A 27,273-nucleotide genomic window follows, 5' to 3' on the forward strand; every position below is an offset into this window, starting at 1 on the left:
GGCAGCTGGCGTTCGTAACCCAAAGGTTGCCGGTTCGATTCCCACACCGGCAGGAATTGAAGGTGGGGATTGTGAATGAACAGTGCTCTTTCCACCTTCAATATCATGACTGAAGTGCCCTTAAGCAAGGCACTGAACCCCCAGTTGCTGCCCACTGCTCCGGTGTGTGTGTGTTCACTTCTCACTGCTGTGTGTGTGCGCACTTGGATGGGTTAAATGCAGAGGGCCAATTTCGAGTATGGGTCACCATACTTGACAATACGTCACGACTTTCACTACATACTGAAGCTTTTCACAATATTCAAATTTTCTGAGATACGGAATTGGGGTTTTCATTAGTTGTCAGTTCTAATCATCAAAATTAAAAGAAATAAACACTTGAAATATATCAGTCTGTGTGGAATGAATGTATACATTATACAAGTTTCACTTCTTGAATGGAATTAGTGAACTCAACTTTTTGAAGATATTCTAATTATATGACCAGCACCTGTATACTGGGACGAGCCTTCAAAGTCCGGGAGCTCAACCGGTGAACGCTCTCCTTCCACACACATCGCTGCAGCCTCATACCCAGAAGTAGGAGGACCGGGAACAGGAAGCAGTTGAAGCGAGCTGCGGCCTCTTTGTAAAGAACACAACTCGAAAGCTGAGTGTGCTCAAGGAAGCTGGACATGTACCCTCAGCGAACGCTGCTTTAGCATGCTCACGGCCCAAACAACGAAGACAGCAAGCGTGCCGATCATTAGGGAAAAGGTATAAACCGCAACCAGAAGGACACGGATGGAAAGGTATAATGAAACACACAATCCAACCATGTCAGCTCTTTTAGAGGTAAATCTTCTCAAGATAGACGTTGAAGCACCCAGGGGACTCTCACTGCAGCTAGCTGAGTCTGAGAAGGGAGAGACCACTGCCCGTGCTTTAGATCCAATGACGAAGAGGTGACCGGTGCTGCTTCTCACAGAGAGATGCTGCATTCGGCTCAGAAGAATAGAACGAATGAGCAGATCTCACGCTGGACTATTTATACCTGGATTTCCGGGGTGGGCCACCTATGCAAAATCTGCACACCCAGTTTCATTGGCCTTTTCTCAAGATATCACAGGGGTTTGTGTTCATCAAAAATTCAGGCTTTAGTTATCCACAACAACAATTAAATACCTTTTTTTTATTTGTATCCATTTATTCAACTTTTTAAATTCTTTGTGAAGCCAAGTGTTCTTTAAATAAGCTTTATTAGTATTATTACAGATTTCAGGGGGAGTGTGCAAGTACTAAAATACTTTGACAAGGCAAACATCAATTAAAAGTACAACCTAAGCCATCAATGTCACAAAAGCAAGGAATCATGTAAAAAAACAAGCTTTACAGAGTTGCGCTGATGTTTGACATAGGCTTGTACAATATGACACAAAACACAAGTAAATGCAGTTACTTGAGACCAAATAGTGTTTAGAAACAATACTGCTGCAAAGGCTATTTTGCCATGTGGTCCCATTCATTTGGAGAAAAAGCTGTTTAGATATACTAGACTTGTAGACTCCATCTTAAGAAAAGAGATCAACAAGATTACCCGTAAAAAACATACTACTTGTGGCAAATGACTGATTTAAACTGGAATACACTACTAATATCTAACAGGTAACAATTTGATTGGCCCGTAAGATAAAAATGTTTAAGAGTTTTAGAGATAGAAAAGCTCTGACCGATGATTGTCTAGTAAATGGTTTGATAGTCTGTTACACAAAAGTACAAAAAATAGTTTAATTTACAACAGTTTTCCAACACAAAGTTTAACTTTACTTAAAATTACAATAGTTATGAGTATAGTATATAGTTATAAGTATGATGAGCTGCAAATACTTTCTCAAACCTGAACTAGTTTCTCTATCAACATATAAAGCAACCGACAATCTACAAATGCCATTATTAAAGGATTTATGGTTCACAGTTTAGTTGTGAACATATAATATCCGAGTCATTGCCGACACCATTACAGGGAGTCTATAAAAAACATTTTATGCACTAAAACAAATTAAACAATAAAAGTGAGTTCAAGAAGTTCTGAATATTTGAATCCGACGGAAAACACAGGAAGCATAATGAATCGTCTTCATACTGTCCAAGTGAAAAACAGTGAGTGAAGTCACACTGATATCTCCATGCAATCCCATGTGTTGACCCTGAAAATCAACCGCAGACTATATACAGTGCTAATGTTAGTGTATAATCTATATCTAGTGTTTAATAAGCTGTAGTTTCTTTACTCACTGATTAAAAACCAAATGTTTTCTGCATCGCACTGACAACAATACAAAAGGATAAATGGGTTTTGATTGTGACTAGCTTCACCACTTCATTTCGAGACATTCAGCGACTCAAATCCTGCGAAATGTTTACTGGCCACGGCGAATGAACCAAATCTCATTTCGGCGTTGGGGCACGCCAGGATTCTCATAAACGGCTACCATGTAGCGGTCTTGGAGAACATCCTCGGAATTGCCCAGAAGCTCCCAAAGGACGCTGATCTGATGAGAGATGGTCTCCTCTGTCGTGGTGCCATAAAACACCCTAGAATGAAAGAAAATCGACTATAATCATTCTAGAACATGCATACAGGCTGAGCTTTGAAGGTCTGGTTTGCACATGTGGTCGTGTACCTGGTTATGACCCGGATCGAGTCCCTGTGAACGATTCTGATATCAGGATCAGTTGGTTCAGGTGGACTGGCCTGGAATTCAGCAGGCAGATAATATGCCGTCAACACATCCTTTCTGAAGTTAGTGCCATCGTCTGCCATCGTAATCTCATTCACAACAGGCACCGACATGCCAAGATACCGTCCTGGTGACACAAAGATTAAACTGAGCAAACTGGGAAACTGCATGTTTCAACAATTTCAATAAATACTGTATTAATATCAGTGCATTCTATAAGAGTGGTCACATGTGAGTTAATAACACACAACTCATATCCAAAATTGAACTGAAAAGAAGCCCTTTTCTGCATTCAGACTGAATCTGGACTCAAAGTGGATTCGAATCCGTTTTTTAGCCCACTTGTTTTAATTTACAGTCTATGGTCTTCATTCTTTATTTTTGGTCCACTTTAATGCTAGATTTTTTATAGCCTGTTTATTTTAATTCACAATTTTTGGAGTTCAGTCCACCTAATTTTGATTCAACTAACTGTACAGCTTAAGTTGTGGTGATATTAGCAAGATTTATGTGTGAATCTGGATTCAAATCTTTTTTTTTGATCCACTTTAGTGCTAGTTTTTTTTATAGCCTGTTTGTTTTAATTCACATTTTTTGCTGTTCAGTTCACCTGATTTTTATTCAACTAACTGTACAACTTAAGGTGTGTGATATTAGCAAAATTACTGTGTAAATCTGGATTCAAATCTGTTTTTGGGTCCATATTTGTGATAGTTTTCTTTTAGCCCACTTTTTTTATTCACAATCTTTGGACTTAATTCAACCTGATTTTAATTCAACCAACTGTACGGTACTGTAAGGTATGGTGATACTAGAAAATTTAGTGTGAATCTGGACTCAATGTGGATTTGCTTTTTGGTCTACATTAGTGCTAGATTTTTTTAAAGCCTGTTTGTTTTAATTCACATTTTTTGGTGTTCGGTCCACCTGATTTTTATTCAACTAACTGTACAACTTAAGGTGTGTGATATTAGCAAAATTTCTGTTTGAATCTGGACTCATTATGGATTCAAATCTGTTTTTTTTTTTTGTCCACTTTAGCGCTAGATTTGTTATAGCCTGTTTATTTTAATTCACAATCTTTGGTCTTCATTCCACCTGATTTTGATTCAACTAACTGTACAATTTAGGGTGGGGTGATATTAGCAAAATAACTGTGTAAATCTGGACTCAATGTGAATTCAAATCTGTTTTTTCGCCCACTTATGTGATAGTTTTTGTTTATCCCACTTCTCTTTATTCACAATCTTTGGTCTTTTTTCCACCTGATTTTGATTCAACTATCTGTACAGCTTAAGGTGTGGTGATATTAGCAAAATTTTTGTGAGAATTTGGCCTCAATGTGGATTTAAATCTGTTTTTTGGTCCACTTTTGTGATAGATTTTATATCCCACTTCTCGATTCACAATCTTTGGTCTTCATTCCACCTGATTTTGATTCAACTAACTGTACAATTTAGGGTGGGGTGATAGCAAAATTACTGTGTAAATCTGGATTCAAATCTGTTTTTGGGTCCATATTTGTGATAGTTTTCTTTTAGCCCACTTTTTTTATTCACAATCTTTGGACTTAATTCAACCTGATTTTAATTCAACCAACTGTACGGTACTGTAAGGTATGGTGATACTAGAAAATTTAGTGTGAATCTGGACTCAATGTGGATTTGCTTTTTGGTCTACATTAGTGCTAGATTTTTTTTAAAGCCTGTTTGTTTTAATTCACATTTTTTGGTGTTCGGTCCACCTGATTTTTATTCAACTAACTGTACAACTTAAGGTGTGTGATATTAGCAAAATTTCTGTTTGAATCTGGACTCATTATGGATTCAAATCTGGTTTTTTTTGGTCCACTTTAGCGCTAGATTTGTTATAGCCTGTTTATTTTAATTCACAATCTTTGGTCTTCATTCCACCTGATTTTGATTCAACTAACTGTACAATTTAGGGTGGGGTGATATTAGCAAAATAACTGTGTAAATCTGGACTCAATGTGAATTCAAATCTGTTTTTTCGCCCACTTATGTGATAGTTTTTGTTTATCCCACTTCTCTTTATTCACAATCTTTGGTCTTTTTTCCACCTGATTTTGATTCAACTATCTGTACAGCTTAAGGTGTGGTGATATTAGCAAAATTTTTGTGAGAATTTGGCCTCAATGTGGATTTAAATCTGTTTTTTGGTCCACTTTTGTGATAGATTTTATATCCCACTTCTCGATTCACAATCTTTGGTCTTCATTCCACCTGATTTTGATTCAACTAACTGTACAATTTAGGGTGGGGTGATATTAGCAAAATTACTGTGTAAATCTGGATTCAAATCTGTTTTTGGGTCCATATTTGTGATAGTTTTCTTTTAGCCCACTTTTTTTATTCACAATCTTTGGTCTTCATTCCACCTGATTTTGATTCAACTAACTGTACAACTTAAGGTGTGGTGATATTAGCAAAATTACTGTGTAAATCTGGATTCAAATCTGTTTTTGGGTCCATATTTGAGATAGTTTTCTTTTAGCCCACTTATTTTGATTCACAATCTTTGGACTTAATTCAACCTGATTTTAATTCAACTAACTGTACGGTACTGTAAGGTATGGTGATACTAGAAAATTTAGTGTGAATCTGGACTCAATGTGGATTCAAATCTGCTTTTTGCTCTACATTAGTGCTAGATTTTTTAAAGCCTGTTTATTTTAATTCACATTTTTTGCTGTTCAGTTCACCTGATTTTGATTCAACTAACTGTACAGCCTTCTGGTGTGATTTCGATAAAAATTGCACAGACAAAAAAAGGTCATTGTCTGTAGTGTACAGCTCAAACAGAAGTCACTTCCAAACCAAACAGCTTTCTTTTGGTCAATGTGGCAAATCTGCATGTGGAAATCTTTCGCCCACATAAATAAATTCCTGATTGCATGGATTCTTAATAAAATGACTGGATTTAGTCTACAACTATTCATGAAACAACGGTAATTGTGACTGCACCTTTAATGTGTAACTGAGCACATTTACAAGCACACCAGTAAGCTGATAACTCACAAATATCAGCATTAAAATAACCAGTTTCCCCAGTTTACATGCACATCAGTAACCTGACTATGCAAATAGACCACATTAACATGACTTTTTAAATACTTTTTCATGCAACTGACAACTATTCAAGTTTTGTCCTTGAAATATCAGTTTGAAAGTCATCCTGATGGTACACTGACTTCTAATAAGGCGATTCAAAATACTGACCCGAAAAAATTTAATACAGCCCCTCAAGTGGTATAAAGTTTCTCCTTAAATGGAAATTCATTTTCACTTCTGCATTTTGGTTTGGCCTCTAATGTTATCCTGCAGTAAAGCACTGAGCTGGAAATGCATGTATGTGTATGTATATCTACCTGTTGAATTCTCCTTGCAGATGAAGCGCATGAGTTTCATAAAAGCGTTGGAGATGCTTTGCTCGTACAGCGCGTCTCCTTTACTGACACATGCCCATTTTCCTGGAGGATACACTCTCTCCTCGTACAAGACCTCACCAAGCTGCACAATGAGGACACATAAAAATAAAAAACACATATTGAGAGCCTAAAAGCATTCCTGCGTGATGAAGCCAATTAGAATGCTTCTATAAATTAAGTTAAAAGCAAAAAATATCCATGCATGGATTTTTGTTTCAAATATATTAACTTTATACAACAGTTCAAAAACATGAAAACTGAGAGAGTTACATTTTAGACACAATGGAGTATTTTCCGTTTCGCCAGACAATTACAGACAATTGCGTGTCTCAGAGCAACACTGCAGTGTTTCGTTCCTGATTTTGAACAAATCATTTGAATCAATGATTTAATAATCCATTCATAAAGGTTGGCTTGTGTCCCTTGCTTCATTTCTAAATGAATCAGCCTTTCAAACAAATCATATGAATGATTCAATGAAGCACTCATGAATCACTCATTAAGACTGGGACTTGCTCCCACTGGTGGGTTTAGTGTCATTTATTTATTCATGACAGGCCTAAACCTATGGAAGCCCATTTCCGCCACTGAATAAAACATTTAAAAAAAAGGTTATTGCGACTTATCTCACAATTCTGACATTTTTAAAAGACTTTTTTTCTGAGAAAATATATAAACGCTCAATTTCAAATATAAGATATAAACTCGCGACTTTATTTCTCGCAATTGTGAAATTATATCCCACAAATCTGACTTTCTAACTGGCAATTGTGAGTTTACATCTTACAGTTCTGAGAAAAAAAGTCATAATTGTGAGTTATAAACTCGCAATTCTGTAAAAATATCAGTCTTTTTTCACCTCAGAACTAGACTTTATAACTTGCAATTGCAAGTTTATATCTTACAATTCTGAGGAAAAGTCAGAAGTGTGAGATAAAAACTTCCAACTGCGAGTTAAGTCAGAATTGTGTGAAATTAACTTGCAATTGTGAGTTTATATCTTACAATTCTGAGAAAAAAGTCAGAAAAATTGTGAGAAATTCTCAGAAAAATTGTGTGATACAAACTCGCAATTGCGAGTTATGTAAGAATTGCGAGTTTATACGACTCAATTCTGAGGAAAAAAGTCAGAATTGTGAGATTTAAACTCGCAATTGCAAGTTAAGTAAGAATTGTATGCTATAAACTCGCAATTGTGAGTTATTAAGTCAGAATTGCGAGTTTATACAACTCAATTCTTAGGGAAAAAAGTCAGAAGTGTGAGATATAAACTTGCAGTGCGAGTTAAGAAAGAAATGTGTGATATAAACTCGCAGTTGCGAGAAAAAATGTCAGAAGTGTGAGATACAAACTCACAATTGCGAGTTAAGTAAAAATTGTATGCTATAAACTTGCAATTGTGAGTTAAGTCAGAATTGCGAGTTTATACAACTCAATTTTTAGGGAAAAAAAGTAGTGTGAAATAAAAACTTGCAATTGCGAGTTAAGTCAGAATTGTGTGATATAAATTTAAAATTTTGAGAAAAATGTCAGAAGTGTGAGATACAAACTCATAATTGAGAGAAAAAAGAAGCGTGAGATACAAACTCGCAATTGCGAGTGAAGTCGGAATTGTGAAATATGGAAATGCAATTCTGTCTTTTTTTCCTCAGAACTAGACTTTATAACTTGCAATTCTGAGTAAAAAAGTCAGAATTGTGTGTTAACTCGTCATTGCAAGTTAAGTCGGAATTGCGAGTTTATACGACTCAATCCTGAGGAAAAAAGTCAGAATTGTGAGATTTAAACTCGCAATTGCAAGTTAAGTAAGAATTGTATGCTATAAACTCGCAATTGTGAGTTATTAAGTCAGAATTGCAATTTTATACGACTCAATTCTGAGGAAAAAAGTCAGAAGTGTGAGATTTAAACTCGCAATTGCAAGTTAAGTAAGAATTGTATGCTATAAACTCGCAATTGTGAGTTATTAAGTCAGAATTGCAAGTTCATACAACTCAATTCTGAGGAAAAAAGTCAGAAGTGTGAGATATAGACTCACAATTGTGAGTTAAGTCAGAATTGCGAGTTTATATGACTTATATTGTGTGAAATTAACTTGCACTTGTGAGTTTATATCTTACAATTCTGAGAAAAAAGTCAGTTTATATGACTCAATTCTGAGGAAAAAAGTCAGAATAGTCTTTTTTCTCCTCAGAACTGGACTTGCAATTGCGAGTTCATATCTTACGATTCTGAGAAAAAAAAAGTCAGAATTGTGGGATACAAACTTGCAATTGCGAGAAAGGTCAGAATTGCAAGTTTACATACCTTTATATCTAGCAATTGTGCATTTACATCTCACAGATATGAAGAAAAAAGTCAGAATTGCGAGATGTAAACACAATTGTGAGATAAAAAGTCACAATTACCTTTTTTTTTTTTTTTTTTTTTTAAATAAATGGACTTCCATATAAACCAGCCAAGGTACCAGTATAATCAGAAAAAAAAATGTTTATTGGGGATTAAAAAAAAAAGAGATATCTTTTTTTTTTTTGTCAATATTGCACACACACTTACATTTCTGTTTTAATGAGTTGTGGCTTGATAGTTTAAGAGATAATGGAAGAGAAAAAAAAAATCTAATGAAAATGTTATCTAGTGACCATAACTGATTCACTTCAAACTGGAAATTTTGCTAGAACCAATGATATACAAACTAACATAAGCATAAATCAGCTGATTTTACCTTCTCGTGTCTGGAGATGCTGGCAAAAGGCACTTGCTCTCGTTCTGTGGTCTGGTTCCTCCTGGTCATCTCCTCGATGGGTCCTCTCATCTCTACACAGAAACCAGAGTGGGTTCACTGCCGATCTGAAACCAGCTCGATCTATAATGACTACGTTAGATTTTCTAATGAGAACTGAATTCGATCAGCCAGTGTCATTTCTTCTCATACTCAGTTTCCATGGAAATGTGTCACAGGCAGGGGACAGTGCGTTTCTGTCAGCAGTGCTGTACCTCTGGGAACAGACACCTGATGTGTCCTTCCGACCGCCTGCCAGTGGGCGTACATTCTCTCCTGTTCCTCGTCATCCATTGGCTCGGAGCTGTCGGTGACGTCATCGTCCAACTGCTCATCGTCCAGTCCGTCGAGATCATCAATGGAGATCAGAGCCATCGTGCCAAATGCCACAGCAGGTCAATCAGGAAGCTCTTAAGACAGAAAACCAAAATGAGAAAATTAACTCACAAAGCAACGGTTTTGAAGGTCTAAACTAAACTGGTATCGGCATTCAGCATTAATCAATTTGTTAGTCTTCACTTGCTCTGGGTCTAATCCGATTTTCATGGATGAAAGAGTCTTTGGATCATAAAATACATTTTGTGAAAGTAATATGTGATGTTGTGCATTAATTAATGTTCCCACATGGTTCCCATTTGGTTGTTTTTTTTAGGAACCATATGAGAACGTTCTAGGAACATTCCCTGTAGGTTCCCCTTTTAATAACCTATAAAGAACGTTCCCAGAACGTTCCCTGCAGGTTATTTTAGGTGAAATTTTTATAACCTAAAGAAAATGTTCTGGAAACATTCCCTGCAGGTTATTTTTAAGTTTAATTTTTTAACCTACAGAAAACGTTCCCAGAACTTTCCCTGCAGGTTATTTTTGGTTTGATTTTATAATTTAAAAAGAAGTTTTTATAACCTAGTTTTTATAACCTACAGAAAACATTCCCAGAAAGTTCCCTGCAGGTTATTTTTAGGTTTTATTTTTATAACCTACAGAAAACGTTCCCAGAAAGTTCCCTGCGGGTTATTTTTAGGTTTTATTTTTATAACCTACAGAAAACATTCCCAGAACGTTCCCTGCAGGTTATTTTTAGGTTTTATTTTTATAACCTACAGAAAACATTCCCAGAACTTTCCCTGCAGGTTATTTTTGGTTTGATTTTATAATTTAAAAAGAAGTTTTTATAACCTAGTTTTTATAACCTACAGAAAACATTCCCAGAACGTTCCCTGCAGGTTATTTTTAGGTTTTATTTTTATAACCTACAGAAAACGTTCCCAGAAAGTTCCCTGCGGGTTATTTTTAGGTTTTATTTTTATAACCTACAGAAAACATTCCCAGAACGTTCCCTGCAGGTTATTTTTAGGTTTTATTTTTATAACCTACAGAAAACATTCCCAGAACTTTCCCTGCAGGTTATTTTTGGTTTGATTTTATAATTTAAAAAGAAGTTTTTATAACCTAGTTTTTATAACCTACAGAAAACGTTCCCAGAAAGTCCCCTGCGGGTTATTTTTAGGTTAAATTTTTATAACCTAAAGAAAATGTTCTGGAAACATTCCCTGCAGGTTATTTTTAGGTTTTATTTTTAAACCCTACAGAAAGCAATCCCAGAACTTTCCCTGCAGGTTATTTTTGGTTTAATTTTTATAACCTACAGAAAATACTGGTAACCTACTGTGGTAATACAACTAACATGAGCGCGCATCTTGCTTGACATCATCCAGAGTTAAACGCCAAGCAACCTGAGAAAGCAGAAGCGTCTGCAAGCCAACGAACTCTAAATGAGACATTTATTTTATTAAGGTTTCTAGTTTGAGCACTTTATTAAAAGGAATTTTATTTCAAGAAGTATTGTTCTGTTGCACATTTAGTGGCTGTTTGTTTATGCTGAAATATTTAGTTTGTTATAAACTGAAATAAAACAGAAAAAAAAATGCTAAAATGTTTTTTTTTTTATTGTGTATATATTGTGTACTATTCACATTTTTCCATATGGTCTAGAGAGAAAAAAACAAAATCGCAACACATTACAATATCGAATCGCAATACTTGTAGAATCGGAATTCTTAAAAAAATATCGTATATACAATATACATATCGTATTGGCACCCAAGTATCGGAATCGTATCGAATCGGGAGGTAGGTGTATCGTCCCATCCCTAGTCGTTAGTGAATTTAGGTGGCCCTTGAGTGAATAATAAAAAGCAGTTTTAAAAAAAAATCTAAAAAAAATAATAATCGCGAATAATCAAATAAGTTTATGTTTAAGTACTACATGTGTGTGTACTGTGTATATTTATTATGTATATATAAATATGCACACATACATGTATATATTAAGGACAAATATGTTAGATTTATGTAACATTTATCTCAAAAGTGTTCACATTCAAATAAACACAAATATTTTGTAAAATATATACATATATGTGTGTGTATTTATATACACATAAACGTACACAGTACACACATATAGTATGTAAACAAACTCTTATTTTAAACTGATTAATCGCGACAAATTTTGCAGCTCTAAAATTTAAATATAAAAAGGATATAAATGCAAAACTATGAAAAATAAATTTAGAATTGTAAGAAAGTTACAATTACTCTTCCTGTTTTTTTTTTTTTTTCATTCTCTGGCATTTTGTTTTTAATTCAGTGTTCTTTCTTTTCTTTCTTTTTTGTTTAAATTCAAACTTTGTAATGACATAACCAAAATGCAAATATACATGAAAATTACGATTGAGATCAAATTATAACATTTGCATAGGCATAAATAATACCAGTTTGAAGACTTTTTTTTATCATCTAAAAGCATTTTCATGCTTTTCATGTTTTCAAATATATTAAGTAAATATTGTTTATATTAAAATCGCCTAACAAAAAAAAAAAAACGTAGTATCTACTTAGTAAACACTAATACAGTTCAGCTGGCACTATCAAAGCACTAGCATGGCATGAAGCTTGTGCATGATCAGTCTTATTTACTGATAGCACTATGAGGAAGTGCCAACAACATTTCCACTGTTTTGACCCAATAAATCATGAATGCAAAATAACAACCACAAAAAAAATAAAATATATTTCACTGGACCCACACAGGTGCATTAAGCACAGAATGTTTTAATAATAAACACTGGCGATATCAAAGTTGATAGGATCAGCAATCATAGAAACAGGAAGCATAAATAAAAAAATAAACAGAAGGCCTCATCGAAAGCTTCTCGATGTGACTGTGTTATTGCACCAAGCCATTTCATCGGGACAAACGGCAGTGTGTTCGCTGCCCCTTCCTTCATCACATGCGTAAAACATAAACGATGTGAACGGACACATTGAGACTGATGTTAATGCAACAGCGCGTGACTGCAGATGGACGAAAGCTGAGGAATAAAGCAGCAGTGGATTTACACACGACCATCCCTACATCACTCATCAGTGCACTTTATTATACATATTTAGCAGCCCAGTTTGGCCAGTAAACGAAAATGTGTAAAACATTATTTTAATTATACGACGCCCAGCGCAAATTTTACACGCGTTGAACACTTCCGATAAATAAAAGCGATCGTTTACACTGTAACTTAATATTTAAAACAACGTTTTATTGTTTTAATAAATACTGACCTACTTACCAGCAGACACAACAAACGCACTACACGGCTTCAAGCACTAGGGATTGTAGAGTGTTTCCTGCGCATGCGCGGAAGCGCTCTCTCTCATGCGCTGTTCCTCATGTTTACAAACACCACTTTGGTACATGATTTACTGCGAGGATAAACTGTGTCTTTTATGTGGATAACACGTGCATAATGTGGCAACTACCTTGAAAATGCACGGAAATAGATCAAATCACATCTTTATGTACCAACACTAGCTAGAATGCAAAAGCACAGCAGACCACACTTGTTAGCCAATCGGAAGCGTTTTTTTTTTGTTTGTCAAACACGCGCGTCGTCGAGCATCGGATTGGCTCACGTGTAGGCGGGATTTTAAGGAAAGGGATGTTGTTAAGGTAAGCAAAATGGTAATGTGTGTAATTTCTGCACTCAATTTGTTCCTTAACAATTTTTTAGATTTAGATATTAGTCATTATCGTCTCCATGCAAACTACAAAAACATGAATTTGTGAAAACTGTGACGTTATGTCACAATAAACGTACTGCAACATACTGCTGTTATCACTTCTGTTGGCAGCTATTTTGACAATAATGGCTGTATGTTGAGTTATTTTCAGAGGACAGTAAATCTATACTGCTATACAAGCTGCACACTGACTACTCTAAAATATATCCAAGTTTCATTTCTATAGTATTGTCCCTTAAGAAGATATACTATAATGGTTGCTGAAATATGAGGGGTGTAATATTTCACCCGTCCGTTATTGCTGTGGAAAGAATCCATTGCGGTCATGTAAACGTACCCCTTGTCACACTCACATTTTAAAGTTCTTTCATTTCTAGTGAGTATGTTGTTGTTCTGTGTTTTATTGGACCCAGTTCAGTTTTTTTCCCCGCCAAGGTTAGTTGCAACTTTTATTTTGTGATTCTGACTTTTCGCTACATAATTCAGAATTTACATCTTGCAATTCTGACTTTTTTCTCGCAATTCTGAATTTACATCTCACAAATCAGTTTTTTTTTTCTCTGAATTTACATCTCGCAATTCAGACTCTTTTTTTCTCAGAATTCTGAATTAACATCTCGCAATTCTATAAAAAAAATTTCCTGCCAAGGTTAATTGTTAATTTTATTTTTTAATTCTTTTCGTCACATAATTCTGCCCTTTTTTTCTGCGAATTCTAAATTTATGTCTCGCAATTTTGACTTTTGTTTTTGTCTTGCAATTGTGAATTTACATCTAGCAATTCTACATTTGATGGACACTTAACTTTACTATCCTATAAGACCATTAAATATTCATTGGGACAAAATTGGCCCACTTTCTAGTAAATAAAACTATAACTTTAAGTATACTTTAAGTATAACAGTAATACATTTCGAGTACACAACTAGTTTACATTTATGTTTTCAGTTTGTACTGCAAGTATACTAAAAGTGAACTTATAGGTGTACTGATTACTACTTAAATACTTTATTATGTATTTTTAGTACACTTTAAAGTATAGTCTCAGTAAACTACTAGTTTAGTACTTTTATACTGCAAGTATACTCGTAAGTTTTCTTTACATCATACCTTAAAGGTCCACTGAAGTGCCTTGAAACACGCAGCGTTCTTCTATGTGGTGACGTTCTTTTAACTGAAACAAAAACATATCGCTAAACCCCGCCCACTAATTTTGAACAGCCAATAGCGTTCCATTTATATCTGCTCGGGGCAGAGCCGTTGAGCTCGGTAAAGCCGCATTTGTAAGCTTATGACAGCCACAGACTAATAAATTACCCCACAGATTCAATATGAAACTCTTGCTAAAACGTAATAGTGATAATAATCATGCTGAGGCTGTGTAGTTTAACACATGCCGAGTCCGACCGCGCATATGAGCGCATATGATCTGCTCCGGGTAAATGCGTCTCTGTGTAGGGGGCGGGACACTACGGACTCTAGAGAGCATTTTATTGGACAGAACGTTTGATCTGAAACTGAAGTGCGCGGTGATATCATCAAAATCCTTGATTCATATTGGCGGAAGTGACGAGAGTGTAAGTTTTGAATGCCCATATCTTGTAAAAGCGAATTTTGTCACTGCTTTGAAACACACTAGCTTATAGATAATCTTAAAACTAATATATTCATACTAAAAGCCAAAAAACTTTAATTTTGATTTCAGGGGGACTTTAAGTATACTACTATGTCCCTATTTAGGTATTAATTTGTATATATTTTGTTATGAATATCTGAACATACAAAACATCAAAAGAAAGAACGGTATCTGCTTGTAAACAAAAAATTAATTCTAGTGTCAAGCATTGTTTTTTAAACACTTGAATGTGTAAGTTTCATAAATAAATAAATAAACAACATTTTGAACAAAAAGCTAAAAAATCAAAACGTAGATGGAGTCGATCAACACCTCAAAGCTTGACAGTCATTATTACCTCTTCATGGGTCTACATTTTACTCCATAACGTTACAGTTTTCCATATCTATGGTTTTGATGCTGTTTTATGTCTGAGGATTGTGTTCGATTACATGAGGAAGCATCTGTTGTGTCGGTTTCTTCTTCACTTGTGTTTTGGAAATTCTTTTCAGAAGATGTGTAATAGCGCCCCTAGTGTATAACAATGAAAACACAGATTCTCAGAGCACAAGTAGAGCTCATATATACTCAGACTTTTTCCAAGTATAAGTCAAGCATACTTAAGTGTCATTTTAAATATATTTCTGAGAAGTATATACTCCCAGGTGAAAAAAATATATACTTAAATGCAATTAAAATACACTTAAATACCCGCAAATACATTTTTAGTACATTGTTTTTTTTTGTGTTAAATAAAAGTTTGATGGTTATACACTATAAATATACTAATTAAAAGTATGTTTATACTTCAGTAGGACTTTAGTACACTTGACAAAAGTATACTAAATACCAGTAATACTTAAATAAATTTTTAGTGTACTACAATAAAGTACACTACAGAAAAAACATCCAAAAGAGTTTTATTAGTGTGTTTTTCAAAAGTGTGCTTTAAATGCTTTAAACATTAGTTGATTTTTAGTACACTGTTTACATACTAATCTTGAGTTTAAAATAAGTTAATATATAAAAAATCTATTAGTAATGTATTGTAGTAGAAGTACATTTTCCCAAAAGTTGTACTTAAGTACACTTAATATGAATGCATTATTATCACTAACACTTAAATTGATTTTGAGTGTGGTAATTTTAAGTTTACATTAAATTGATTTTATTAAAAATCTATTAGTAATGTACTGTAGTAGAAGTACATTTTCTCAAAAGTTGTACTAAAGTACACTTAATATGAATGCATTATTAGCACTAACACTTAAACTGATTTTGAGTGTGGTAATTCTCCCAGGTTAAAAAAAAGTGCACTAAAATACACTTTATTTAAGTATACTTAGTACACTTTTCAGTAATGTACTAAAAGTGCTCTATTTTCGCACACTAATTTTGTACTTATTGTACTAAAAAATAGTATTAAGTATATGTTAAGATAAACCTAATACCATCTAAGTGTACTCAACTGTGCTATTTTGAGACACCATGAAATTGAACTAAAATGTGCTTTTAACATACTATATCTGTATTTAAAAAAATATATTTAGTTAAAACTAGAAATACACTTGAACCCTACTTTTGAACATTTATAAATATATTTATGACTAATTTAAAGTATAGCAATAATAGCTATATTAAAAGAATATACAAAGTGTGAAAAAAGTGTGCTAAAATACAATTTAAGTACACTTAGTGCACTTCCCTAATGTACTTAAAGTGCTCTATTTTCGGCCACTAATTTTGTACTCAATATACTAAAAGTTATTCTTAAGTTTATGTTAAGATAAACTTAAAATCATCTAAATGTACTCAACTGTGCTATTTTGAGACACCATGAAGATGAACTAAAATGTGCTTTTAACATACTATCTCAGCATTTCCAAAAAATGTATTTTGTTACCACTTCTAATAGGATTGAAACATATTTCATAAACCTTTAAATATACTAATTATACATAAAAAATAAACTTACTGATTATTTAAAATACATGAATAATATATAACAAATGTATACAAAGCGTATTTATAATGTATTGCCCAGATATTTTTATCAATAAAAAATACACTTGTTGATTATTTAAAATACATAAATATATAACAAATGTATGCAAGGCGTATTTATAATGTATTTCCCACATATTTTTATTACAAAAAAAATACACTTGTTGATTATTTAAAATACATGAATAATATATAATAAATGTATACAAAGCATATTTATAATGTATTGCCCACATATGTTTAATGATAAAAAATACACTTGTTGATTATTTAAAATACATGAATAATATATGATAAATGTGTACAAAGTGTATGTCACGCCCTTGGACTGTTTGTCTTGGTTTTTCCCAGTGTTTCCCCCATTGGACTGTCTGTTTGGTTTCTCCCATGCCCTTTTTTGGTCTTCCTGCTCATTAGTGTGATCCCCTCCACCTGTTGTTGTAATTATCTCCCCTTTATAAGTTTGTTTGTTTTCCTTGTTTCTTTGTCCGGCTACAAGCGTTACACCTATGTTCCTTCGTTGTGTGCGCGTCTTCTCCCGCCATTCCTGTCTATTGTTACTCTGCCTGAGGATTTATTGAAGACTTTTTATTGAAGACGTTATTTTTTGCTTTCCTACACGTTTCGTGACAACGTATTTATAATGTATTGCCCATACATTTTTATTCATTATAATACACTTAATAATTAATTAAAATATATGAATTATATATAATAAATTTATACAAAGCGTAATTATAATGTCTTGCCCACATATTTTTATTAATAAAAAATACATTATAAATACGCTATGTATACATTTATTATATATTATTCATGTATTTTAAATAATCAACAAGTGTATTTTTTATTAATGAATATATGTGGCCAATACATTATGAATACGCTTTGTATACATTTGTCATATATTATTCATGTATTTTAAATAATCAACAAATGTCTTTTTTATTAATGAATATATGTGGCCAATACATTATAAATACGCTTTGTATACATTTTTTATATATTATTCATGTATTTTAAATAATTAATAAGTGTATTTTTTATTAATAAAAATATGTGGGCAATACATTATAAATACGCTTTGTATACATTTGTTATATATTATTATTCTATTTTAAATAATTAATAAGTGTATTTTTTATTAATAAAAATATGTGGCCAATACATTATAAATGCACCTTGTATACATTTGTTATATATTATTCATGTATTTTAAATAATTAATAAGTGTATTTTTTATTAATAAAAATATGTGGCCAATACATTATAAATACGCTTTCTATACATTTGTCATATATTATTCATGTATTTTAAATAATCAACAAATGTATTTTTTATTAATGAATATATGTGGCCAATACATTATAAATACGCTTTGTATACATTTTTTATATATTATTCATGTATTTTAAATAATTAATAAGTGTATTTTTTATTAATAAAAATATGTGGCCAATACATTATAAATACGCTTTCTATACATTTGTCATATATTATTCATGTATTTTAAATAATCAACAAATGTATTTTTTATTAATGAATATATGTGGCCAATACATTATAAATACGCTTTGTATACATTTTTTATATATTATTAATGTATTTTAAATAATTAATAAGTGCATTTTTTATTAATAAAAATATGTGGGCAATACATTATAAATACGCCTTGTATACATTTGTTATATATTATTCATGTATTTTAAATAATCAGTAAGTTTATTTTTTATGTATAATTAGTATATTTAATGGTTTATGAAATATGTTTCAATTGTATTAGAAGTGGTAACAAAATACATTTTTTGGAAATGCTGAGATAGTATGTTAAAAGCACGTTTTAGTTCATCTTCATGGTGTCTCAAAATAGCACAGTTGAGTACATTTAGATGATTTTAAGTTTATCTTAAGGAGTACTTAAGAATAACTTTTAGTATATTAAGTACAAAATCAGTGCCCGAAAATAGAGCACTTTAAGTACATTAGGGAAGTGCACTAAGTGTACTTAAATTGTATTTGAGCACACTTTTTTCACACTTTGTATATTCTTTTAATATATTATTGTTATACTTTAAATTAGTCATAAATATATTTATAAATGTTTAAAAGTAGGGTTCAAGTGTATTTCTAGTTGTAACTAAATATATATTTTTAAATACAGATATAGTATGTTAAAAGCACATTTTAGTTCAATTTCATGGTGTCTCAAAATAGCACAGTTGAGTACACTTAGATGGTATTAAGTTTATCTTAACATATACTTAATACTATTTTTTAGTACAATAAGTACAAAATTAGTGTGCGAAAATAGAGCACTTTTAGTACATTACTGAAAAGTGTACTAAGTATACTTAAATAAAGTGTATTTTAGTGCACTTTTTTTTTACCTGGGCTGACTGAAAGTATAGTTTCCTATTTTTTTTGTTTTGTTTGTTTAATAGAAGTATACTAATAGCACACTTGAATAAACTTCTTTTCCTTAAGGGACACATATTCATACTATATTTTCGCAAAAGAAGATTTAAACCAAATGTACAGTCGTGGCCAAAAGTTTTGAGAATTACATAAATATTGGAAATTGGAAAAGTTGCTGCTTAAGTTTTTATAATAGCAATTTGCATATACTCCAGAATGTTATGAAGAGGGATCAGATGAATTGCATAGTCCTTCTTTGCCATGAAAATTAACTTAATCCCAAAAAAAACTTTCCACTGCATTTCATTGCTGTCATTAAAAGACCTGCTGAGATCATTTCAGTAATCGTCTTGTTAACTCAGGTGAGAATGTTGACGAGCACAAGGCTGGAGATCATTATGTCAGGCTGATTGGGTTAGAATGGCAGACTTGACATGTTAAAAGGAGGGTGATGCTTGAAATCATTGTTCTTCCATTGTTAACCACGGTGACCTGCAAAGAAACGCGTGCAGCCATCATTGCGTTACATAAAAATGGCTTCACAGCCAAGGATATTGTGGCTACTAAGATTGCACCTAAATCAACAATTTATAAGATCATCAAGAACTTCAAGGAAAGAGGTTCAATTCTTGTTAAGAAGGCTTCAGGGCGTCCAAGAAAGTCCAGCAAGCGTCTCCTAAAGAGGATTCAGCTGCGGGATCGGAGTGCCACCAGTGCAGAGCTTGCTCAGGAATGGCAGCAGGCAGGTGTGAGCGCATCTGAACGCACAGTGAGGCCAAGACTTTTGGAAGATGGCCTGGTGTCAAGAAGGGCAGCAAAGAAGCCACTTCTCTCCAAAAAAACCATCAGGGACAGATTGATCTTCTGCAAAAAGTATGGCGAATGGACTGCTGAGGACTGGGGCAAAGTCATATTCTCCGATGAAGCCTCTTTTCGATTGTTTGGGGCATCTGGAAAAAGGCTTGTCCGGAGAAGAAAAGGTGAGCGCTACCATCAGTCCTGTGTCATGCCAACAGTAAAGCATCCTGAGACCATTCATGTGTGGGGTTGCTTCTCATCCAAGGGAGTGGGCTCACTCACAATTTTGGCCAAAAACACAGCCACGGATAAAGAATGGTACCAAAACTCCCTCCAACAGAAACTTCTTCCAACAATCCAACAACAATTTGGTGAAGAACAATGCATTTTCCAGCACGATGGAGCACCGTGCCATAAGGCAAAAGTGATAACTAAGTGGCTCGGGGACCAAAACGTTGAAATTTTGGGTCCATGGCCTGGAAACTCCCCAGATCTTAATCCCATTGAGAACTTGTGGTCAATCCTCAAGAGGCGGGTGGACAAACAAAAACCCACTAATTCTGACAAACTCCAAGAAGTGATTATGAAAGAATGGGTTGCTATCAGTCAGGATTTGGTCTAGAAGTTGATTGAGAGCATGCCCAGTCGAATTGCAGAGGTCCTGAACAAGAAGGGCCAACACTGCAAATACTGACTCTTTGCATAAATGTCCTGTAATTGTCGATAAAAGCCTTTGAAACGTATGAAGTGCTTGTAATTATATTTCAGTACATCACAGAAACAACTGAAACAAAGATCTAAAAGCAGTTTAGCAGCTAACTTTGTGAAAACTAATATTTGTGTCATTCTCAAAACTTTTGGCCACGACTGTAGTACCTGCTATACAGTTTTAGGCGCATGCTTTCACCTCCTGTTTTCCACTCTTCCATCTTCTGATATTTCCTTGAGGCGCCGCGTTAAATAAAAAGGTACACTTATTATTACTTATAACTTATTACTGCTTTAGTAAAAGTCAGATGTAAAATGTAACCAAGGATATTTTCACCTTTCTGCCCTTTCCCTGACCACAACCAGAGCAAAGTTAAGCACTGACATGGCAAAATGAAATAGACATGGCATGATTGCAATAAATTTTTATTTCAATCAATCCAAATCAAATAGTTCATACAAACATCTACTTTTTGCCGATGAAATGACTCTCAAAGAAAGTGCTCTCAAAACATACTTGCTTAGACAAACAAGTCTAAGCAGCAGAACCCTGAGAAGTCCATGGACACTGGAGCATGAAATTATCAATATTCAATATAAACCAACTCCCCTTTACCAACGAAAACAGACTGATCAATCACACATGTGGAGTGTAATGCTTGAACATGGTTTGTCTAGTGCAAATATCAAACCAATAGAAGTACATTTCATATATTCAAATGTCATATATACAGATTCCATATATATATATATTCCAAATTTTACTTTGTAATCACAATATGGCAAGATGGTTGCTTTTGAAACTCAGAGTAAAAAAATTCATTAAATGCAGTTACAGAAACACATAGGGGCACTACCTATAAATTAGGACATATTTATCATAATTGAGCAAAATAAAACGACTGACGTGCATGGCTGATGAATCAGGTCAGGAGGAACACAACACCTCTCTTGAGCTCTGTGTGAACAATGCTCGTGCACCGGGTTTCTAGCGGGGTTTTGTCACGGGAGGTCAAATTTCACGGCTAAATATGTGGCAAAAGGATATTTAATACCTCAAAGAATGAGCCAGGTGGATTTCTGGTCTTTCCCACTGGGGTTAAAATCACTCATTACATAATTCAGATCTGTGCATACAAAGCCTCTCAAAGCAGCCATCACATTCCAGTGTTTTCATATATATAAAATATTGTCATTGTGCCATATTAGGTTTCTCTGGTAATGTTGAGGCAGTTATTGTGGGTTTTAAGAATGGTTAAAATAGTTTTAAAAGGTTAGTTCACCCAAAAATTACAATTCTGCCATCACTTGCATCAACTGAAAAACTTTGAAAAACTTTTTTTTGTATCTTTGTTTTGTTATATTTGTCCTATTGTTTTTAATGAGCTTCTTGGTTCTTCTTTTTAATAGCAAACATCAAAGAAACAAACAAAAAAAAAAAAACTATACTGTGATAGTTATAGTTAAATAAAAAGATTTGGTCATATCAATAAACCCTATCCGTTTTTCTGAACCTTTACGACTGACTTTGCAAATGCAGATGTTTAGCAAAATGTCCCAGCTGCGCTTTTACATATAATGAAAGCATATGATGACTATAGCTGTCAAAAAGGCGCCATAAAAGTGTTCTTCTAAACAGGTGCCACCAAATATTCAGGAGGTTTTGGAGCTGTGGCAGAGAGAAAGATTAGCAATTTATTTCTTCATCCTCAGTAAAAACAAACATTTGAGAATGGAAGTTTGTGTCCACCACAAAAAAAGAAAAGGTAACTGCAACATTTAATCTTGAAAATGCTATTAATTAATATTAATTCATATTTTAAGTTCTCAATTTTCTGAGGTTTTTTTACTCAGAGTTTTTGTCTTGTAATTCTGAGTTTACATCTCGCAATTCTGACATTTTCTTGCAATTCTGAATTTACATTTTGCAATTGTGTTTTAGTTTTATCTTGCATTTCTGGCTTTTTCTGGCAATTTTTAATTAAAAAAAATCCCGCCAAGGTCAGTTGTGACTTTTATTTTGAAATTCAGACTTTTTGTCACATAATTCTGAATTTACATCTTGCAATTCAGATTTTTTTGTCTTGCAATTCTGAATTTACATCTCGCAATTCAGATTTTTTCTTGGCAATTCTGAATTTACATCTTGCAATTCCAACTTTTTTCTTGGCAATTCTGAATTTACATCTTGCAATTCCGACTTTTTTCTCTAATAAATAAAAAAAAAAAAATCCTGCCAAGATTAGTTACGACTTTTATTTTGAAATTCGAACTTTTTGTCACGTAATTCTGAATTTACATCGCGCAATTCTGACTTATTCTTGCAATTCTAAATGTACATTTTGCAATTCTATTTTAGTTTTATCTCACATTTCTGACTTTTCTGGCAATTTTGAATAAAAATAAAAAATCCTGCCAAGGTTAGTTATGACTTTTATTTTGTAATTCTGACTTTTTGTCATATAATTCTAAATTTATATTTTGCAATTCTGTTTTACTTTTATCTCACATTTCTGACATTTTCAATTAAAATAATCCCTCCAAGGTCAGATGTGACTTTTATTTTGAAATTCTGACTCTTCGTCACATAATTCTGAATTTACATCTTACAATTCCGACTTTTTTCTCAAATAAAAAAAAAATCCTGCCAAGATTAGTTACGACTTTTATTTTTAAATTCAGACTTTTTGTCACATAATTCTGAATTTAAATTTTGTAACTCTGTTTTAGTTTTAACTCACATTTCTGACTTTTCTGTCAATTTTTAATAATAATAATTTTAAAAATCCCACCAAGGTTAGTTACGACTTTTATTTTGAAATGCAGACTTTTCGTCACATAATTCTGAATTTACATTTTGCAATTAATCTTGCGATTTAAAAAAAATAAAAAAGTTTCAATTAAGTTTTGAATATACATACTGCAATTCTGACTTGTGTTCTCGTAATTGAGATACAAACTCAAGAGAATGCAAGAAAAAAAGTTGAAAAACTCCAAGCTCACATTTCTCAGTTAAGTTTTTTTTTTAAATTTTTTTTAATATACTTTTTTTTCTTAGAAATTTTTTATCCCCTGGTGGAAACAAGCTTCCATGTTTTGGTCTGTACAGTAAGACTTAGGAAGAATTTAGTGCACAAGTAGTTACTTTTATGGAGCTCTTTGTTGTTTTTGGAGTTTGACGGCAACCATCTCCATTCACTTTTATGGAAAAAGAGCTGTTAGTTAAATGTGTTTTTGTGGTCCACATGAGAATGAGTAAATGATGAGTTTTCATTTCTGGATGAACTATTACTCAAAGAAAAAGAAACATGCCTGATTTATGTGAGTGTGAGAGAATGTAAACTCAGATGAGAAGCCAAAAACGTTCATGATTAAAAGCACATGAACCCAAGCTTTCTACAAATCTAGTGAGAAATGAGTCAGAACATGTATGTATTTTCATTGGTCTGTGCTTTTGTACAGCTCCACTGTGCTTGAGCTCAGAGGCCTGCTGTTTCTTAACGTCCTCACTGCTCCTGAACCCTGTGACGGGGCAACCAACAAATCAGCATTACTCCATTAATCTCCTCTAAAACAAATCAAATTAAATTGTAAGCTCCCTAAATCATCTCACCTGGAAAGAGTCGTCGTCATCTCCGTTGCTGTTCAGGTAACCGAGGGACGCAGCTCTCTTCATACTGTGTGGGATGAAACATAACTCATTTACATGAAAGAACAACGCTCTACTGTATCAGGCTTTAAAGCTGCTAAAGCCGGGTTTAAAGTTCAGTAATCATCGCCAGTACAACATAACATTCAGGAATCAATGTGTTTGTGCTTCTTACTTTGTGTTGCGAGGTTCTGGGGGCATCGTTCCTTGAATTTTCTTCACCAACATCTCGCTGCTTCTGCGAAGGACTTCCCTGATCTTCCCGAAAGAGCCGCTTCTCCTGAGAGACCCATCCTGAACAAAAACACAGCCTTGAGTGTTTTTTTATGAAAACTCTTGGTCAATTCATGCAATTGGTTAAGCCAGTGCTGCTGGGTTGCACACCATGGTGCTTACTTTTCAGGGTCAACCAATGAATAACTTGCTTATTGCTGTCTCTGCAAATTATGATAAAGTATGTGATTATTTAAAAAAATGAGAGTAAATTTCAGTGTTGCCAAGTCCGTGGTTTTCCTGCGGAATTAGGCAACCTTCATACTGTTGCCGCAGGTTGTTTTATGTTGTTTTTTTTTTTTAAGTGACCCCAATAACGTAATATTTAGCCCCTGGAATGCTAATTTTACCAGAGGAACCCTCTTCAAGTGTGCTATTAGTAGGAAAAATAGGAAAGTTTACTTTCAGGCTACTTCTCAGAAATGTGCTTTATATACTTCTCAGAAACATACTTAAAATGACATTTAACAGATTACAATTTGTAAGTAATCTACCCAGCTCTGACTTTGGATCATTTGTTATAAACATACACAATGAAATGCGAAACAATTAATATACATATGCTCTATAGAGTGCTGCAGGAATTAGCACAAGTTAGCATTTTAGCATTTCCAGTTCCATTATCCTGAAGTCAATAGGTTCATTCTCCATTCTCCAACTCTCCCCGAGTTAATAAGTTGAGTTTTACCATTTTGAAATCCATTAACCGTCCCAACACCCTGTAGACCGCTGACGGCCTACCAGGGGTGCCAGATTTTTGAAGCAACCGTTGGGGGGCGGAGCACAATGCGTGATATTACTGCGCCTGCTTCGGCCATACTACGGCAGCAAACTTTCTTGACTATTACACCGGAATGGGAGTGTAGTTCCTAACCTTATCGGCCTAGAAAATCGCAGCTTTACATTTTCCGCCGGATTTAGTACACAATATAACTACAGAAGAGTTGCCAATAGCGATGCTATATTGGTCTAATAGGATTCAATGATCTATGCTAAGCTATGTTAAAAGTGATATCACCAGAACAGGAGAACGGCTGAATGGATTTCAAAACGGTAAAACTTAACTTATTAACTCTAGGGGAGTTGGAGAGTGAGCCTATTTCCCAAACAAGTGGAGTGTTCCTTTAAACCCTTAGAAAATTAACTATGTTTTTATTATAGTAAAATTGTAGTAACCATGTTTCCCTCTCAGTCGTTCACTCCAACGTTCACTTCATTTTGGGGATCGTACTCGAGACCCTATCACCTCTGAGCTAAAGAGAAAAGGCCAATGAACATTGGCGAGTGGAATTTGCATGCCGTACCACTCCCCGATACACACTGGTATATAAGGCGGCGACGTGCAACCACTCATTTAGATTTCTGCTTCGGAGCCTCGCCTCTCGCAGCGATTATACTACGTAGAAGATTTGAAGAGAAAGAAGAAACTACAGCTCGATTATGGAACCGGTTAAGCCGGCATCGTGCATAGGCAATCCTTGCCTTATACAGTGAAGTGCGCCCCCCTCCCTGAGTGCACAGTTGTGCCATGTTCTTCCCTGGGCAGACCGATCTAAAAGAGCTTTTTTCTTACACGGTCTTCGAGAGTATCTCTGCAATACAGGATGTCTTTCTGACCATGTACTGTACTTCTAGATGCTGTGGCTTTTTGTCTTCCACTGATGGCCATGATTGTTGCTTCTCGTGCCTGGGCCAAGATCACGCTGAGGCAGTGTTCTTGGATGGTTTGTGCGTTCATTGCAAGTGTATGACCATGGCCACACTTGGATTCCGCCTCTCATTCGCGAGATGGCAGCCCTTATCCTCTACGCCCGGGGTACTCAATAGGCGGACTCCGGTCCGCATCCGGACCCAGATACGGTTAAATCTGGACCGACGCCAAAACCAACATGCTAATTTAATCACAATCCAAATTAGTTTTCAATGGAGCACGTGATTGTGATTCTGCGATCTATGTCTTTGAGGATTGTACTCGTTTTAGCTGCGTCATCTATGTCAAATCGCAGCAGCTGTAACAGCATGGCTATAGCAACGTGACAACTACGTCACTCGTTCACACTCTCGCTCACTTTGTTTTTTTGTTGTTGTCGGAGTACTTGGAATTTGACCGTTACTTTTCCGGACCTCGGACTGAACGGAAATTTGGTAAGTGGACCTTTCAAGTTTAGATTTGAGTACCCCTGCTTTACCCTCTTCAGACGCCAGGGCGATCTGAGGATTACCGTTCGGAATGTTCAGCCGGGCCAGCTTTCACAGAAGTCCAACTCCTCAAAGCGTGGTTCCGTGGAGATGCCAAAGAATGGCGCTCGCTCGCACGTCGAGCCTAGCATCTCCTTTGATGCTCCAGAGGATGACAGAATGTCCATTGCAGCATCAGAGCAGGGGCTTACGCCTGCTGATGCTGAAGATTCTGCTGGGCCACTCGCGGCTCGACAATTAGTTTCTGGGAGCAAGAAGCGACCTTAAAGCTCGCCCCGCCCCAGTGCCTTTCTTCCCGGAGGTGCATGAGGAGCTCACTAAGACGTTGAGGGCCCCCTACACGGCTTCTTCACATCTGAGCTCCTCACTTCTCACTACCCTCAACGGTGGGTCAGTGGTACCCAAACACTCACAAAAAGAGCAATTTCCTCCATCTCTGGGCTTAACGCCCCATTTTCCGTTCCTGAGTGACGCTGTGCCTCCTCAGACTTGGACTCAGAGCTTGAGTTCGCCAATGCCCCAACCAGGGAAGAAGGCCCCTGGCAGCCTGATTTTACTCATCACTCATAACTCACTGACATTACA

At 34.7% G+C, this 27,273-nt stretch overlaps 2 protein-coding genes across 3 annotated transcripts in view; both read right to left on the reverse strand.

Moving 5' to 3' along the window:
• Positions 1-1,219: 1,219 nt before the first annotated feature.
• LOC141338957 (heme-binding protein 1-like) lies at positions 1,220-12,711 on the reverse strand. 2 transcript variants are annotated; one of them, XM_073844567.1, is made up of 6 exons: positions 12,577-12,711; positions 9,166-9,360; positions 8,894-8,985; positions 6,109-6,250; positions 2,664-2,847; positions 1,220-2,574 (listed from the first exon to the last, which is right to left on the reverse strand). In XM_073844567.1, the coding sequence occupies exons 2-6, from the start codon at positions 9,323-9,325 to the stop codon at positions 2,400-2,402; spliced, it is 753 nt and encodes a 250-aa protein (XP_073700668.1). In that variant the 5' UTR covers positions 9,326-9,360; positions 12,577-12,711; the 3' UTR covers positions 1,220-2,399. The 2 variants fall into 2 exon arrangements, with proteins under 2 accessions (XP_073700668.1, XP_073700669.1); XM_073844568.1 differs by having other exon boundaries at positions 12,569-12,676.
• Positions 12,712-20,976: 8,265 nt separating this feature from the next.
• The window catches only part of klc4 (kinesin light chain 4), a 57,515-nt gene continuing 51,218 nt past the window's right edge, over positions 20,977-27,273 (reverse strand). The window contains exons 14-16 of the mRNA XM_073844687.1: positions 24,392-24,510; positions 24,181-24,244; positions 20,977-24,089 (exon numbers count right to left, since the gene is read on the reverse strand). Of these exons, the coding sequence (XP_073700788.1) occupies positions 24,006-24,089; positions 24,181-24,244; positions 24,392-24,510 (267 nt within the window). The 3' untranslated portion in view covers positions 20,977-24,005. The remainder of the gene's footprint in view (positions 24,090-24,180; positions 24,245-24,391; positions 24,511-27,273) is intronic.

This window comes from Garra rufa, chromosome 7 (genome assembly GCF_049309525.1).
Source record: "Garra rufa chromosome 7, GarRuf1.0, whole genome shotgun sequence".
Taxonomy (NCBI): Eukaryota; Metazoa; Chordata; class Actinopteri; order Cypriniformes; family Cyprinidae; genus Garra; species Garra rufa.